Raw genomic sequence first — 16,182 nt, forward strand, 5'->3', positions numbered from 1 at the left:
CTTTCCTTTGTATTTTTTTATTACAGCTCACAAAAACTTTTATTGAATGTATTTCTACTAGTGAACTATTTAAAATATTTTAAGGTATCTTACTCTAACTCAACAATGTGATTTATCTTTCGCAATTTTGCATAGTTGTGATACATATTTAAGGTGTAGTGGAGAACATGAGTGGTTTGACTCAATCAAGTGTAGACATGAAATTCAAGAAAGATCTTTTTAACCATCCATCTCTCTCTCTCTCTTCCCCTCTCTCTTTCCTCCTTTCAATGACTCAGTTTGGATTTAATTTTTTTAATTTTTTTTGTAATTTTCTTAATAGATAAGTTCAAATGGGAAGGTGTAAAGTTTATCTTAGAAGATGGTTCAAATTGACCTATATTCTATCTTGTTAGTGTTATTTTAATATTTCATAGGTATTTTAGTTCTTGTGCTTGTGTATTATTAAAATTAATAAAAAATTACATGGGTATTTATAATGAATTTAGAAAAGAACTTACTCATGGTCCTAGTTTTTATCTTATATATTTTAAAAATATTAATAATTTTGTCTTCTTTTTCCCATTTTCCGTGCATCGTAACAAGAGAAATCATGTATCTCTTCCATTTTCTCTCCTAACAAGAAAAAAAAAACTATTTTTATTTCTTTTATTTTCTCTCCACTGTGTACTGTGATCATTTTTGAATGAACTTCATCATCGATCAAAGCCTCTAATTATTCTTTTTGGTTTTTGTCTCACTGTAGGTAGTTAAATTTTCTTCCAGGTTCTTCATTATGAAGGTCTCATTCTCCATCCCATGCTTTGTTTATTTGTTTTGCACTCTTTCATAGAACGTCTTGCAAGGGGGAGAAGACCCTCCTCTTCCCTAGGACGACCCTGTCACCGCTTCCAGGAGGCAAGATGCCCTCCCTCTCTCGTCGAAGGTGATAGAAGAGGGCTAGAAATTAAATAAAAAAAAAATTAAAAATTGGCGAATACGAACAGAAGAAACTTGCACAGAATAGGGTTCCAAATTCTGCTTTGCACTTTTGTGACATTCCAATTATGTCTTAGAGGCAAATTGGAATGGGAATCCCCCAATCACTTATTAAGATGCCCATCTGATAGAATTCTCTTATTCTGTCTCTCCATCACTCAAAAATCCATCTTTAGCACCACCACAAAATCTGAATCCAGTGAAAGAAGTTTCTAACCCATTCTCCTCCATCACATTTTTCTCTTTCCCCTGTAATAAAAGAAAAAGAAAAAACTTTCCCTTTTCCCTTTGACATCTATAGTCGACTTTTTGACTATCGACTAGTTTTTTCAACAATTGAACAGCAGTTGTGTTTTCTTCCTCTGCTCTCTTTAGTCTTTTCCGATTATCTCACGGCACTTTTTCAGTTTTTTTTCTAGTGAAGAACCACCCAGAACCGTAGCTTCCTCCCTCTCCAAAAGCAAAGCTAAGCCATAAAAGACACAGAAGACATCACCAATAAAGAAGAAAAATGCTCAAGGTCTTTCACTGCCATTCCTCAGCATGGTTCAACCAAGCTCTGAAAATTTTTCCCTTCCTTCAGTTTTTCCTTCTTCTTCTTCTTCTTCTTTTGCCCCATGGTTGCACCCATCTGGCTTCTGCTCAACCTTTTGTTTATGTTGGCTGCTCCCAGACTAAAGCCCAGCAAGACTCGCCTTTGAAGCCAACCTCAACTCCTTACTCTCTTCTATAGTGAGTTCTTCCTCTCAGTCCTCGTACAACAGTTATGCCATGGGTAATGGCACCTCGGAGCCTCTTGATGCTGCTGCATACGGTCTCTACCAGTGCCGAGGAGACTTAAAGTTGGACAGCTGCAGCAATTGTGTACAGAACGCGGTAGGGCAACTGGGGTTGGTCTGCGCTTACTCCAATGGAGCTCGGTTGCAGCTGGACGGCTGCTACGTCAGGTACGAGAACATGTACTTCTTGGGAAAGCTTGACACGACGCTTGTGCACAAGAAATGCAGTCCCAAGACGAGTGACGAAGAAGAGTTCTTCAGAAGAAGAGATGATGTTCTTGCTGACTTGCAAGCAGGAATCGGTTTCAGAGTCAGCAGTCTCGGGATGGTGGAAGGAGTTGCGCAGTGTCTTGGGGATTTGATCTCAGAAGATTGCTCCAAATGCCTGGCGGAAGCCGTGGCAAAGCTTAAAAACGTCTGTGGCTCCGCAGTGGCAGCTGATGTCTACTTGTCGCAGTGCTATGCGCGATACTGGGCATCTGGATACTACTCTCAAGCAGGTTGCAAACACTCTCCTCTCTGCAAATTTTCTCTTTTATTTTACCGTCGTTTTTAATATGTTAAAAGCTAACTTATCAGAAGCAGAACTAAAGATGGTAATTTCTTCACTCTGTTCTTTGTTGTAATGTTGGCCAATGTTTGACTGAAAATCGCTTCGTTTGCTCTGTAAATTTTTACCTTGCAAATCTGGGTTTACAGATTATCAACGAGAAATCTAGGATACGTTGAGTTTATTCCTCGGTTGGTTCTTGGCATTTCTCGTCTGTAAACTCTGAGCGTGTCGACAGGAGAAAACTGTCCATCAAAAGGTCAAAGAGCATAAGATGGAAATCTGGAAAATGGCTTATTATTAACGTGGAACTCCGTTTCAACTGTGATCGTTCCTAGCTTATTATTATGCGTTAATGCCTGCAGCTAGACTGTAACCTCATTTTCTTTCTGGTTGAATAGATTCTTCCGACGAGGACCAAGTGGGAAAGACAGTGGCAATTATTGTCGGCGCACTCGCCGGACTGGCGGTTTTCATTGTTCTTCTTTCTTTCCTCAGAAGAGCAATCGGTAACTTCCCGCCTCTCCTTTTTAATTTTGTTTCTTCTTTCTGCTTTCTTTGTCCACTTTGATGTTTTTTTTTTTTAACAATTCGTCCTGAATATGAATTGATTCCGTCCGTGCAGGCTAAGAGCAAAAGATGTTGGTTTTCACCTCTGGAAAGCAATGTAATCGGTGGGTTATTGAATATTCTGCAAAAGATTTTCTTTTATTTATACTGTCATGTTCTTCAAAAAAGGAATGCTTATCCCATGATAAAGTTGTCCATTATCAAAGGCTGGTTTGCAACTTAGCATCGCCGCTTAACCGGTCCTTTAAGAGAGAACATTCCTGCTTTCCCTGTGCCAGAAAGTTCTGGATTGCAATTTCTTACTGCTTAAGAAATTTTTCAAGCGCAAGGCGTGAAACTGCAACTCTTCATCTGGATTATCCACCATAATGTAACAGAAGCAGAGAGGGGATTCTTCCAAGTTTAAGCTGCTACTCATTGCATTTGCAATCGAAATTCTCGAGGATTCATGAAACAGTGGCATACGAGCTTCCACATCATATACATAGTTTTGTTTTACAAAAACTACATAAAACCAAAAGACACATCCGAGTCATAGAAACCTTGTATTATTACGAGCTGTAACCACTGATAGTGAAAATCCTGGACCTTGAGAGAAAGCTGTTACAGGCTTCATTACAAGCTTCTTTGATGAGCTCCTTGGATATTCCTCTATTGCAGATATTAGTGAAAGCAAAATTTCTAGACATGTATGATATTCATAAAAACTGAAAAGCCGAAGCCCAAATACATACCTCAAGCCATGGTAGACAGATTCCAAGAATTTCCAAAAAAACTTGTCTAGTCTATCCAAAGTCTTGTTGATGGAGAACACTGGTTTTTTTGCTAGATCGGATCCCTTTATCACGTACAACTTGTCAAACCCTTTTTCCCATCAAAAGATGAGAAGTTAGAACTAATGGGCAGTTACGATTGTCCTACTATTCTTACATCTAAAGAAAACTACCTAATAAAAGGTCAACTAAAAGGGAATGTTTTCAACATTCTTCCACTTAACTCATTTAATACTTAATATGTATCATTCAATATTGATACATCTTCAAAAAAAAATTTCATAGATATAATATTCTTATACCCTAACAAAAGAATTTAAATGACATGAATTGTGACGGTAAGTCCTTTAGAGCAAGTATTACATTTCACGTATCACAATACAACTTTCTCCATTGAATGAGAACCATATGTGGTATATATTTATGAATGAACTTCCAAATGTTCATTCAGTATTACCAAAATTTTAACATACATTATCATTCTCTAAACTTGATGTATACAACTTAATAAGAGAAGACAATATGAAATTCATGGAATTCTTCAATTGACAAAATATGATACAAACATAAAGGTATTTCAATTACATAAAAACTACATAGTAGAACTGAGTCATATATGTTGAACATATCCCTCATAAGCAATAGGTGGTAGACCTTTTGTCAATGGATTAGCAATCATCAATCCAGTGCTAATGTGATCCACAACCACTTTGTTTTCTTTGACATGTTCTCAAATAGCAAAATACTTAATGTCAATGTATTTACTACAACTTCCGCTCTTATTGTTTTTTGCCAAAAATACTACATCGGAATTATCGCAGTAAATCCTCAATGGCTTGGAAATTGTGTCAATAATTTCAAACGCAGAAATAAAACTCCTCCACCATATAGCATGTGATGTCGCTTCAAAACATGCTACAAACTCTGTTTATGTGATAAAGTAGTAATAAAATATTATTTTGCACTTGTCCTAGAAATGACCCCATCAGCTAATAAGAAAATATATATTGATGTTGACTTTCTCGAGTCAAGGTACCTAACAAAATTAGAGTATGAATATCCAATTACCTCCAGATGATCAGATCACCTATATGTAATCTTGTAGTCTTTAGTCCCTTGAAGATATCGCATGACTTACTTTTGCAGTTCTCCAATGGTCCAAACCGAGGTTACTTTGATATTTGCCCAACATTCCAACTGCATATGCAATGTCAGGTCTTGTAAAAACCTAAGCATACATTAAACTCTCAACCACGAAAGCATAAAATATTTTTCATTTGTTCCCTCTCCAAATCACTTCTAGGACCTTGTTCCAAATAGAACGTGTCACCTTCAACAATAGGTGAAACACAAGATAAACAATTATTCATAAGAAATCTCTCTAAAACTTCATTGATATAGGTTTCTTTAAATAATCCTAATGTTTGTCAGGATCTATCTCTCTCAATTTTTATGCCTATAACATAAGAAGTTTCACACATATGTTTCATATCAAATTGCATCAAGAGAAACCGTTTGACCTCGTGAAGTAAACCTAAATCACTTGAATCAAGTAGAATATCATCTACATATAGGACTAAGAAAATTATTTTTCTCCCACCGATCATATGGTATATACATTGATCCATGGTCTTCTCCATAAAACCAAATAAAGAAATAACACAATGGAATTTTAAATACCATTGACGTAAGACTTGTTTTACCCTATATAGAGATTTCTTAAACCTACAAATCAAGTGATCATTCCCCTCTGAAATAAAACCCTAAGGTTGTTTCATGTAAACCTCTTCCTCTAGGTCTCCATTGAGAAAAGTTTTTTTCACATCCATTTGATGTAACTCCATATCAAAATGAGCTACCAATGTCATGATAATCTTAAATGAACCCTTCTTTGAAACAGGAGAAAAGGTATCGTGATATTCAATTCTTTCTTGTTGAGTGAATTCTTTGGCTACAAGTCTTGCCTTATATCTTTCAATATTGCAAAAAGGGTCTTTTTTGGTTTTAAAAACTCACCTACAACCAAAGGCCTCCCCCTCCTTTAAGCAATTCAACAAGGTCACAGACTTGGTTATTAGCCATTGAATCCAACTCTTCCTTCATGGCATCATTCCATAACGTGGATTTATTTCCACTCACAACCTGTGAAAATATAATAGGATCAACTTCAGCACCAATGTCTGTGTCAAATTCTTGAAGGTACACAACATAATCTAAAGAAATTGTAGGATTCCTTACTCTTAAAGACCTTCTTAATGTTACTTCAACATTTTCAAGGTGAGAATGCGGAGTAACTTGATCTACAGGAATATCCTCATGATGATGTGGTTCTTCAACTATTGGTTTTTCTTGAGTAATCGAATTCGGATGATTATAATGAAACACAACCAATATATGTGAAGATGTAGGAGCAGGTTGAGAACTATTATGCTCCTCAAAAACTAAGTTTTGAGGTTGGTTACTCCTACTAATCTCATCATTCTCAGGGAACCTTGCATTCTTAGATTCCACAATTCTCGTCGCACGAAATGGACAGTAAAATTTATATCCCTTAGACTTGTCTACATAGCTAATGAAAGATCCACTAACTGTTCTAGAGTTAACTTTGTCTCATGTGAATTTTATATTCTAACTTCATCTAGGCAACCAAACATGTACATGCCTTAAATTAGGTTTCCAACCTTTCCATAACTCAAATGGTGTTTTGTAAACTGCCTTGGTTGGAACTCTATTTAGTACATATGTTGTAATTTTTGGAGTTGAGCTCCACAAAGACAATGGGAGATCGGAGTTACTAATCATACTCCTCACAAAGTCCATTAATGTTTGGTTTCTCCTTTTAGCCACACCATTTTGAGATGGTGAACCAGGCACTGTGTATTGTGCCACAATACCTTTTCCTCAAGAAACCTTGGAAATGGACCTGGGAATTGTCCTTTTTCGATATACATGTCAATATTCACCACCTCTATCTGACTTCATGATCTTAATATATTTACCCAATTGTTTCACAACTTCTGCTTTATAGACCTTAAAAGCATCTAGTGTTTCATTTCTATCATAAAACAAATAGAGATATATATATATATGTATCATGTATAGTCATCAATAAAGGTAATGAAATATTTCTAACCACTAAAACATGTATCATAAGGACCTGAAATTTCAGTGTGTATAATTTCTAAAACATCAAAAGTTTTCCTAGTTCCTTTCTTATATTTGTTAGTTTGCTTTCCTTCAATGCAATCCACACAAATACCAAAATCAGTAAAGTCAAGAGCCTCAAGGACTCCATCATTTACCAATCTCTTAATCCTATTAATGGAGATATGACCTAATCTCCTCTGACACAACATGGAGGATTTCTCATTTATAACACTATGTTTAATGCCAACATTAGTACTATGCACAATTGTAAGACTACAATCAAGTGTAATATTTAAAAGAAGTTTAAATAACTCATCATCCAAAATACCATTTTCAATAAGAGTGTTGTCATTATACAAAAGAAGGGAATTACCAATGAAATTGAAACTGAAACCATAAGCTAAAACTCTAGAAATTAAAATAAGGCTTCTTGAAAATGATGGAACAACGTCCTTTCTAGGTCTAAAACATAACTAGATTTAAGGACAAGTCTATAGGTCCCAACTTCCTCCACATGTGAACCCATTTTATTTCTGAATAGATGGAACATTCACTTTTTGTCGATTTTAGTTGGTCTAAGAAGTTCTACATGGTGTTGGCAACATGGATTGTAGTACCAAAATCAATCTACTAAGTGTTATATGAAAGATTAACTATATTAGATTCAAAACATACTAAAGAGATGAGATTACCTTTTTTTTCAAGACAATGTTTGAATTTGGGACATGTCTTATTTATATGTCTTTTCTTCTTGCTAAAGAAGTATTTGACATTGCCCTTATTAACTTGATTCAGAGAAGTTTTTTCCTTCCATTGTTTAAATGGTTTCTTTTCACGAGTCGTCAAATGTGCACTTTGAATCCTCTCCTGATTTGGCCTCCCTTCCTCTTGACACATGGTCAAAAGTTCATTAATTGACCATTCCTTCTAATGTGTGTTGTAGGAGATCTTGAAGGGTCTGTATTCAGATAGCAACGAATAAAGGATGAAGTGAACCAGAAATTACTCCGACATCTCAATCTCCAACAATTTTAGTCTAGCGCCTATGTCCCACATCTGTATGATGTGCTCACACACACCTTTGGTGCCATTAAATTTCATGGAACACATTTTTGTCATTAAGGTGTTCACTAATGTCGTGTCAAAAGTCTCAAACTGTTCATGATAAACAAACAATCAGAGATGGATCCACAAATAATCTTCCCAATGTGAGACTTGATAAACATAAAACCCAAGCAATTAGATCGCTCCCAAAGATCAAATGATGCTTTCTCAACTTGGGTACTATATTTTGTGAGCCTTGGGAGGTTCATCTACTCGAAGTGCCAAATCAATGTCCATACACCCCAATGCAAGGAGGATTTTCTCCTTCCAATTAGCATAATTATCACCCTTCAGAGGAATAATATTGGAGGAATCAAAATTCAGAACAAATAAAGTTTGAACAACTACAAAAAAAACAACAATGTTTACTAAAATGTGCAATGAAGCCAAATATTGAATATTTGCCCATATAAATAAATTCAAACAAATAAATCAACATGTCATTATAATCTTTCTTGTGGCTTAGATTATAACACATAAGCGACTTATATCACTTTATGATGGGATCAGAAATTTATCTCTAAAGGAAGTTTCTAGGCATGTGGGCAACGAGAAAAAAAATGTCAAAATGTTTTTATCTCATCTTAATTAATCACTTAAATATAATAATTACCCTGTGGGATTAAATTATTTTATTTTTATGATTAATCACAATTTTGTATGTCAATAACTTTATGTGACTAAGTTTAATGTCACTAGACATTTTCATAATTACGAATGTTATTGCAATTACTAATTATTCAAATGTAAACCAAAATATGACATCAAAATCATTGACTAAAATTTATGCCAATTATTAATTCCTAATATTTAGGTCAACATAAATATGCATAGAAAATTAAGTATTCATTAAACCTAAATAAAATTTTCATAGATAGAAAATTAACTAATATATGCATATTAAACATTCATATATGCACAATTTAATTCATATACATAAAGTGAAAAAGTAAGAAAACCAAAATATATTGTTTCCCATTATTCACGTATATATTATATGATTTCAATTTTAACACTCGCAATGAGACGACCTAGTGGTCTAAGGCGAGGTTTTGCTTTGAATGTGCATGGATTAGAATCCCATCCTCAACAAAAAAAAAAAATTATTTCTGCATGCTAGAGGTTGTCTTCAACCAAGAATGTGCAGACAGCACCTCTCGGTGCTCTGGCACATACAGCACTACAGGACAACAGGAGAGCATGATGTTAGTGTTCCCAGCCTTGCTACACTCTGACATGAGCTCAACGCCAGCTCACACAGCACCAGTCTCAGCTATGTTCCAATGAGCCGCAATAGTCTCAGCTTTGTTCCAATGCAAGCTCAATGCCGTCACACACAGTGTCAGTCTCAGATTTGTTCTGACGCAAGCTCAATGCCGATGCACATAGCGCCGGTCTCAACTCTATTCCAATGTGCTGCAGAGCCAAGGATGCATTGGACGAAGGGAGTCCAGACCGCATCATCAGTTGTGTGCCCAACATTGGCGCACACAACGTCTCTCCAATGCATCACCTAGTGTATCGCTGACATCGTAGTGAGCCCAAATCAAGTGTAGACCATTTTGCCCATCTTCCATTTCAAATCAAGCAGCGATGAGGACCACTTCATCCTGCCTTTGTAACTAAAGAAGTCTCGACTCTCCATAACAAAACCACCTATGCAGAATCAGCATATCGGCAAAAAATGGAAGCCGACCAAGAATTTCCTGAATGGGATCCCATCAACGAGGTGGAATTCGATGCCAACTTGTGGTTACGCACTTGCTTCTTTGTCGATGCTACAATTGTTTCTCATAGTACCTTTGACAACCTGATCACACAACACCTCTATCAGTCATTGTGTCCTACTAGTCCGCAAATTTGGCCAACACAGAGGCCCCATTAGTGCGCCAAGTACACAATCAACTCTTTCGCACAAAGTGCCTCCGGTCTTCAACCTCCATTCTCAAAAGAAGAAACAAATTATGCAGCTAAATGAAAAGACTAGAGACGGCCTTTTTCCAGAAAGTTTAATGGAATGTCAGCCAGACCAGAGATTTGCTTTGATACCAAAAGAAAGCAAAAAATTTAGACATGTATGAAATTCATAAAAAAATTGAAAACGGAAGCCCAGATATATACCTCCAGTCAAGGCAGACAAATTCCAGGAATTTCCAAAAAAAATTATCTAGTATATCCAAAATCCCTTTGATGGAGAACACAGGTATTTTTGCTAGACCAAATATTTTTTTCACATACAATTCAAACCCTCTTTCCCATCAAAAAAGGAGAAGTTGGAACTGATTGGCAGTTACAACTATCCCAATATTCCTACATCTATGTGAAACTACCTAATAATGGGTCAACTAAAAGGGATATTTTCAACAATTAGCAAATGAACGCATATGTGTCATCTTGTATTGGGTTAGTGACCCACACTCAGACTTGAATACCTGAACCTATTTTCCAAGTTTTGATGCTTCATTGTCAATAAAACTTCTACGAAGAGAAGCCCTCGGATGAGTTGGTCTATCCAAGCAGTTCAAGCAGCTATGACTCATATTTCATAATTTAGCCAATTGGATTCAACTGAAACATGAAATCGTGTGCCATGGAAACTCAATGAGAGGACTGACCTAATGGATATATATGACCTTTTTCTCTCTCACATGAGAGGGTTGCGATCGTGGGACCAATATCACGACTGGGCTTCCTTTGATCATCAATTTTCATGTTCCAGTAGATCCTTGCTCGAGTTCGACAACAATGTTGGACTGCTTGGTGTTAGATATTTAACTGAACCACATTAGAGGATGAATTGAACCACACCTTTACAATTGATTAAGGGTGGTATTTATACATTTTAGAATAGAAAAGATAAGTTTTGCATGAGAAGATAAATATAAGAAGGGATAAATCCAATGGGATCTTATTCGATAACTGAATGAATTATGTTTATCCCTTATCATGCCTCCTCAAGATAGGCCATTGTTAGAGAGGCCAATCTTGTCTCGTAGCAACTGAAACTGTGAAGCTGGCACTGGCTATGTAAGGAGATTTGTTTCAATGGTTCTTGGAAGCAAAAGGACTGGAAGAGCAACAGCACTGGTAGTGACTAGGGCTGACAGAATTAGAGGGAGCGCATTGTCTAATGAAGAGATGTGGAAGAGCAGTGACACTGGTAGTGGTTGGGGAGGACTGAATCGGAGAGACCTCATCGTCTGGTGAAGAGATGTGGAAGAGCAGCGGCACTGGTAGAGGTTGGGGTGGACGGAATTAGAGAGATTGCATCATTCGGCCGGGAGTAGTGAGAGTTTTTTTTCGCACATGCGAGCAAGGGGGGATTAATTTTCTCCCTTGGACTTAGGTCTCTCATTTGATGGCAGTTCCACACAGCGCCGACTAGGAAAACAACAAGCAAATCTGTACCTACGGTCGGCATGGGCATCGACGGAGGTTCCTGATGGTGGTGGCATCAGGGTGGAGGGATTTCGGCAGGAAATCAGCGATGAGAGAACCGAACGAAGGAAGTGATGGTCTTTGGCGATGGTGATGGCTTTGACGATGGAGATGAATGTCGATGGCGATGATGACGGCAATGTCCTAGTCGGCAAGGCTGGCGATCTCAAAAAAAGTCAGGGAGAAGCCGAGGAGTAAGTTATCGTATAGGGTTTTGCCTTCAACAAGATGGGATTTGTAGAGACAGAGACAGAAGAGGGAGAGAAAGGTGTGGAAGGGGTGTAGGGTCTTCGCCCGCTATAGGAAACGGAGACGGCGACGATAATAGATGGAGAGAAAAGATAAAGTGGCGGCAGAGGCGGAGTCGGATCAAGGACGATGGTGATGATGGACATGGAGCCGATGAGACCGATGGGAATGTCTCGGCTAGGGTTCTTGGTCTCTTCCACCATGGTGGCAACACTGTTGAAGCCAATGTAGGCGAAGAAGAGGACGACATAGGCTTTGAAAGATGCCATGGGGGGTGGAGGGTGCGAAGTTGAAGAGGGTAGAGGCGTGGAAATGGGTGAGGACGACAATGATAATGAAGAGGATGATGAAGACATGGAGAATGGAGGCCATGTGATTGAAGCATTAAGAAGTTGAAAATTGTTCCTACTCCGATGACGATCTGTATGACGGGATTTTTTTTTTTTTTTATTTAGGATGGCAGATTGGGGAGAAGGGAACAGAAAGTGTAGATGTAGAAGAAGAAAGTGGTTGGGAGAAGGAAAGAGAATTTTTGGTTTGCGTAGAAGAAGCAAAGGGTAGTTGGTGGTCAATGTCGGATGTTCATCTTGAATTGTTGGAGGGCACGTTGCAGAGAGGGAGTGACGGGTAGAGAGGGAGGACGAGAAAAGTAATTTTTGGAGGATGTCATATGCAAAAGATCGATTTGCTCTAATACCATGTTAGCTATTAAACTGAACCACACCTTTACTATTGATTAAGGGTGGTATTTATACAATTTAGAACATAAACAATAAGTTTTACATGAGAAAATAAATACAGCATGGGATAAATCCAATGGGATCAAGATGTGCCCTATGTGCCATTACGTGAGTGATTTCCTCCAAAAGTTCATTCTTCTTTGCATAGAAGTTCATTCTTTTTTGCAGATCCATCTTTTAGTCGCTGGTACTAGAAACTCAAACAAGCAATCATAAAACTTAACGTGTTAAACAGGAGGATAATACACAACAATAATTACGGTGGATTAAAGCACACTATCAAATGATTATGGATCAACATCACAAGTGCCTTTTGTCCATTGTTAGAAATTCGTTCTTATGGCAGAATGAAATACTGAGCTCCCATGAAGCAACAATAAAGATTTGAAGTATCTATTCTAAGTAAAATTTGCATATGGAGGGTGCTTCGTGTGCTGCTTCTCATCTTTTCTGTGTGTATAATTTTTTAATCATGCAACATCTGAGTTTTACATATCGATAGATAAAAAAAAATTATTTGCTAAGAATAGTTTCATTTTTATGAATAGTTTTTCCGTCTGCAACATACCACAGAAAATGCAGTAATTGAAAATTAGTTGCTTTTATCATAAGAACTACATCTTGATCCCGTGGTTGCAGCCAAAATCTTTAGTAAAGATTTTCCGCAAAAGAACTCAACGGAAGAAGTGAATCGAGTAGCTCCCAATTTCCTTCACTTGTTTACAGAGGGTTCTTCCCACATTTTTCAAATGAAAGTTAGGCAGAAAAGAAAGGCAAAGATTCCTCAGACTACATATCTCTTATTTTATAATTGGAAAAGGATTTGTGACTGCTTTATGTTTTCTTCCTTCTTTCTTTTCATGAGAGATCACTTCACTCAAAAGTGCTTCTTGCCTCGCCAGTGAGGCCTTTAACATTCTATCCTATTTCGTTCTCCCAAGTTGGAGATTTGGAGATTAATTTGTTAATTATGTATCAAATAAATATCATTGGCCTATGATTATTCCTAGATTTTTTTTCTCAGAGTCTGGTTCCCTTTCATTAATGTCTACCCACTAATTAAGCTCTGAAGGCTGTGGTATTAACTTACACCATCTAGAGCATACCAACAGACTTATTTTTCTTACCTGCCTCATTATCCTCCTAATAATTCTTCTATTTTTATCTCTCTACAGACTAATGAATCTTCCTTCTCATCACAATGAAGTCGGAAAGGGATCCCATAAGAAACCTAACTCTTATGATTAACGTAAGAAAAGAATTAGATATGTCAACCCCGCACAACAGTGAACACGATATCTGAAATTTCTTTGTAAAGATGTCTCAGAATTTCAGTCATGTCCCAAGTTTGTCTGTTTGATTCCACAAACATTTTAACCTGAGATAGAAAAGAAAAATTGCTTCTTGATACCAAATTTTAAACCAGTCCATTTGATAACTGAAAAGATCAAACAGCATATCTGCGGCTTTTCTAGTAATGAAGACAAGAAAATAATAACTACTATAGGAAAAGCACTGAAGAAAAATTGGTTACTGGGTCTACACACTGAACAAAGACGTTAAACACTTTTATGAATAATTATTGAATTTGAAGAATAATGAACTACAAATCCAATTTTGAAGAAAAACCGAAGACAAGCAATGTCAGGATTTCAACAGTTAAATTTCCAATGAACATCGCTTTAAGCACCGATTCTGGAATGTCAATAACCTAAAGAAGGTGAAATGAAGATACATTGTAAATTCTATAAGAACTTGTAGGAAGCCGAGAGCCTCAATTTTTAACCGTCTGCCGAAGGAAGGAAGGTCTGCATCTCTTTTGATTTACAACTTCCATACGACTGAAGTGATGACGACCATTTTGATCAACAGTCGCGTTTGCAGGGTCGAAACCTTGGTCGAGATAAAGCTTCTCCGCTTTAATGCTTTTGTTCCCATACTCCATTTACGTGAGACCCAGCATTGTATGTGTTGTAGCTGGAACTCCTATCTTTCACCTGAAAAAAATTATGTTTAACACTGAAAAACAACCAAACACAAATTATAAATCAACATCTATCTGTTTAAGAAAAATGCCTCGAAAGGGTGAACAGATAATGCTGTATTCTCAAATCGTTTCAGTTTTGGGACTCTTACTGTTATATACTGTTGCTCTATCGTTTCCTTCTTCAAATTGTGAGTCTCGCTTCAAATGAAAAAAAAAAAAACCAATAATAGGAAAGCGGAGAAATGTCTATTAATTCACACAGACATCAGTAAAGAAAAATATCTTCCAAAATTGACATCTCAAATTAGATTTATGAGGGACCCCAGAAGATTTTCAGTACCAGAAGCATAATTCTTTCGAGTTCCTTTTCCCTTTTTTCTTTTTATGATTCTGTTTCTTTTCTTGCTTTGAATAAACTCAAGTTGTTGCTTCGAATTCTATTTAAGATGTTCCTTTTATTGCCAATGTTGACCGTTTGATCGAAAGGGTTTGTTCGACTGTTACTGGCTATCGATTTCTTGAATAAAAATCGTAAAGAAAGAGAGCAAGAAAGGACGAAAGAGTTCACATACCTGTCTTCCATCCAGGCTGCACTGTACAAATCCCCCAAGCAAGTTAGATAACCAGGCGGAGGCGGTGGATCCATTCCAGGACAGTAAGTGCCCCAGCGGCTTCTTTCGGCATTCGATGCAGTCGTCACATAAATGTTCAGATCCTCCAGAATCAAACCTTCGAAAATGCTGCCACTCTCACACGCCTCCACTTATATAACCTGCACAGTTTTTAATTACATTTATTCATCAGCAACCTCCATTAGTGAGTTGCAGACGTTTTTCATCGAATTGATCCGTCCGGGTTTTAATTAAATATAATATACCCTTCCTCACCATCTCTCTATAGAACCCAACTGCATGTTTCTTCTTCAGCACATCGATGAAATCCCCAGCAAAGATAAAAGACATATCGGGCATGCATATGAAGATTTGATCTCTCGGTTTACTATCTACCACCTTCCCACTTCCGGTTTGAATCCCCTGTTAAGTTGTGGAGTCTAATTAACACCTTATGCAGAGTCAGCACGCAGATCGACCTTCGCGGTAAGATCATTATTAGGGTGATTGATGATCATGAGTTGTGTGAGAGAGAGGCCAAAAAAAACATAGAGAGTTTGAGTGTGTACGATTTCTCTTGTAAATTTCTTCTTCATCATAGTGAATTATTACAGTGGTGGAAGAACAGGACGTAGTATCACCTTGAGGTAAACCTATATAAATATTGTGTGTTCATTTTTGATTATTTCTTCTTATGTGATTATTATTCCTCTCAGTAGTATTGAATTAGGGTGTCTAATTCCTAACACCCCTCTTATTCCCGAGCAGCACTACGTACGGGTTCTTTGCAGCCACTTGCTCCTCTTTATAATCCTAAACACATATACAACAACTTCTCTTTCAAGTTTCCCCTTCAAGAAACTTGACCAAGAAAGAGGACTGAAGAAAGAAGAACAAGGATGTCGTCTTATCTTGGGCACGCCATCATAGACGTCTTCGCCTTGAGGATGGCTTATAATTACTCCAAGCCTTGGATTATATTCGGTCTTGGCTATATCATCATACATAAACACGATGATGTTTTCATTCTTGAGACCACCTTTCTTTAGCAAGTGGTATGCATTGTTAAGGAATAGTCTCACATAGATTAGTGAGAACAAATATGTTGAGTTTATTAGTTGTGGAAGAGGTTTTCTAAGATGGCTAGTTATTTTGGGATAGGCTTTGGACCCAACTTTATATGGTATCATAGCATGTCGTGGGTACTAGTTCCTTTGGAGTTGTTTTTCAGGCCAAATGTAAAGAAACTAGGGAAA

General features: G+C 37.2%; 1 protein-coding gene and 1 pseudogene across 1 annotated transcript; one reads left to right on the forward strand and one right to left on the reverse strand.

The window, feature by feature from the left end:
* The first annotated feature begins 1,489 nt into the window (after window positions 1-1,489).
* LOC137947588 (plasmodesmata-located protein 8-like) lies at window positions 1,490-3,456 on the forward strand. The gene is given in 4 exon segments (XM_068793397.1): window positions 1,490-1,673; window positions 1,676-2,257; window positions 2,709-2,816; window positions 2,933-3,456. Coding segments are annotated over 4 exon segments (879 nt in total). The 3' UTR covers window positions 2,938-3,456.
* On the reverse strand, window positions 3,122-16,116 carry LOC137947612 (vacuolar-processing enzyme-like; annotated as a pseudogene).
* Between the last annotated feature and the right edge of the window lie 66 nt (window positions 16,117-16,182).

The sequence above is a fragment of the Aristolochia californica genome, unplaced genomic scaffold, assembly GCF_029961685.1.
Source record: "Aristolochia californica isolate CCGP_79_NKW_82.1479 unplaced genomic scaffold, dmAriCali1.0.hap1 SCAF_13, whole genome shotgun sequence".
Taxonomy (NCBI): Eukaryota; Viridiplantae; Streptophyta; class Magnoliopsida; order Piperales; family Aristolochiaceae; genus Aristolochia; species Aristolochia californica.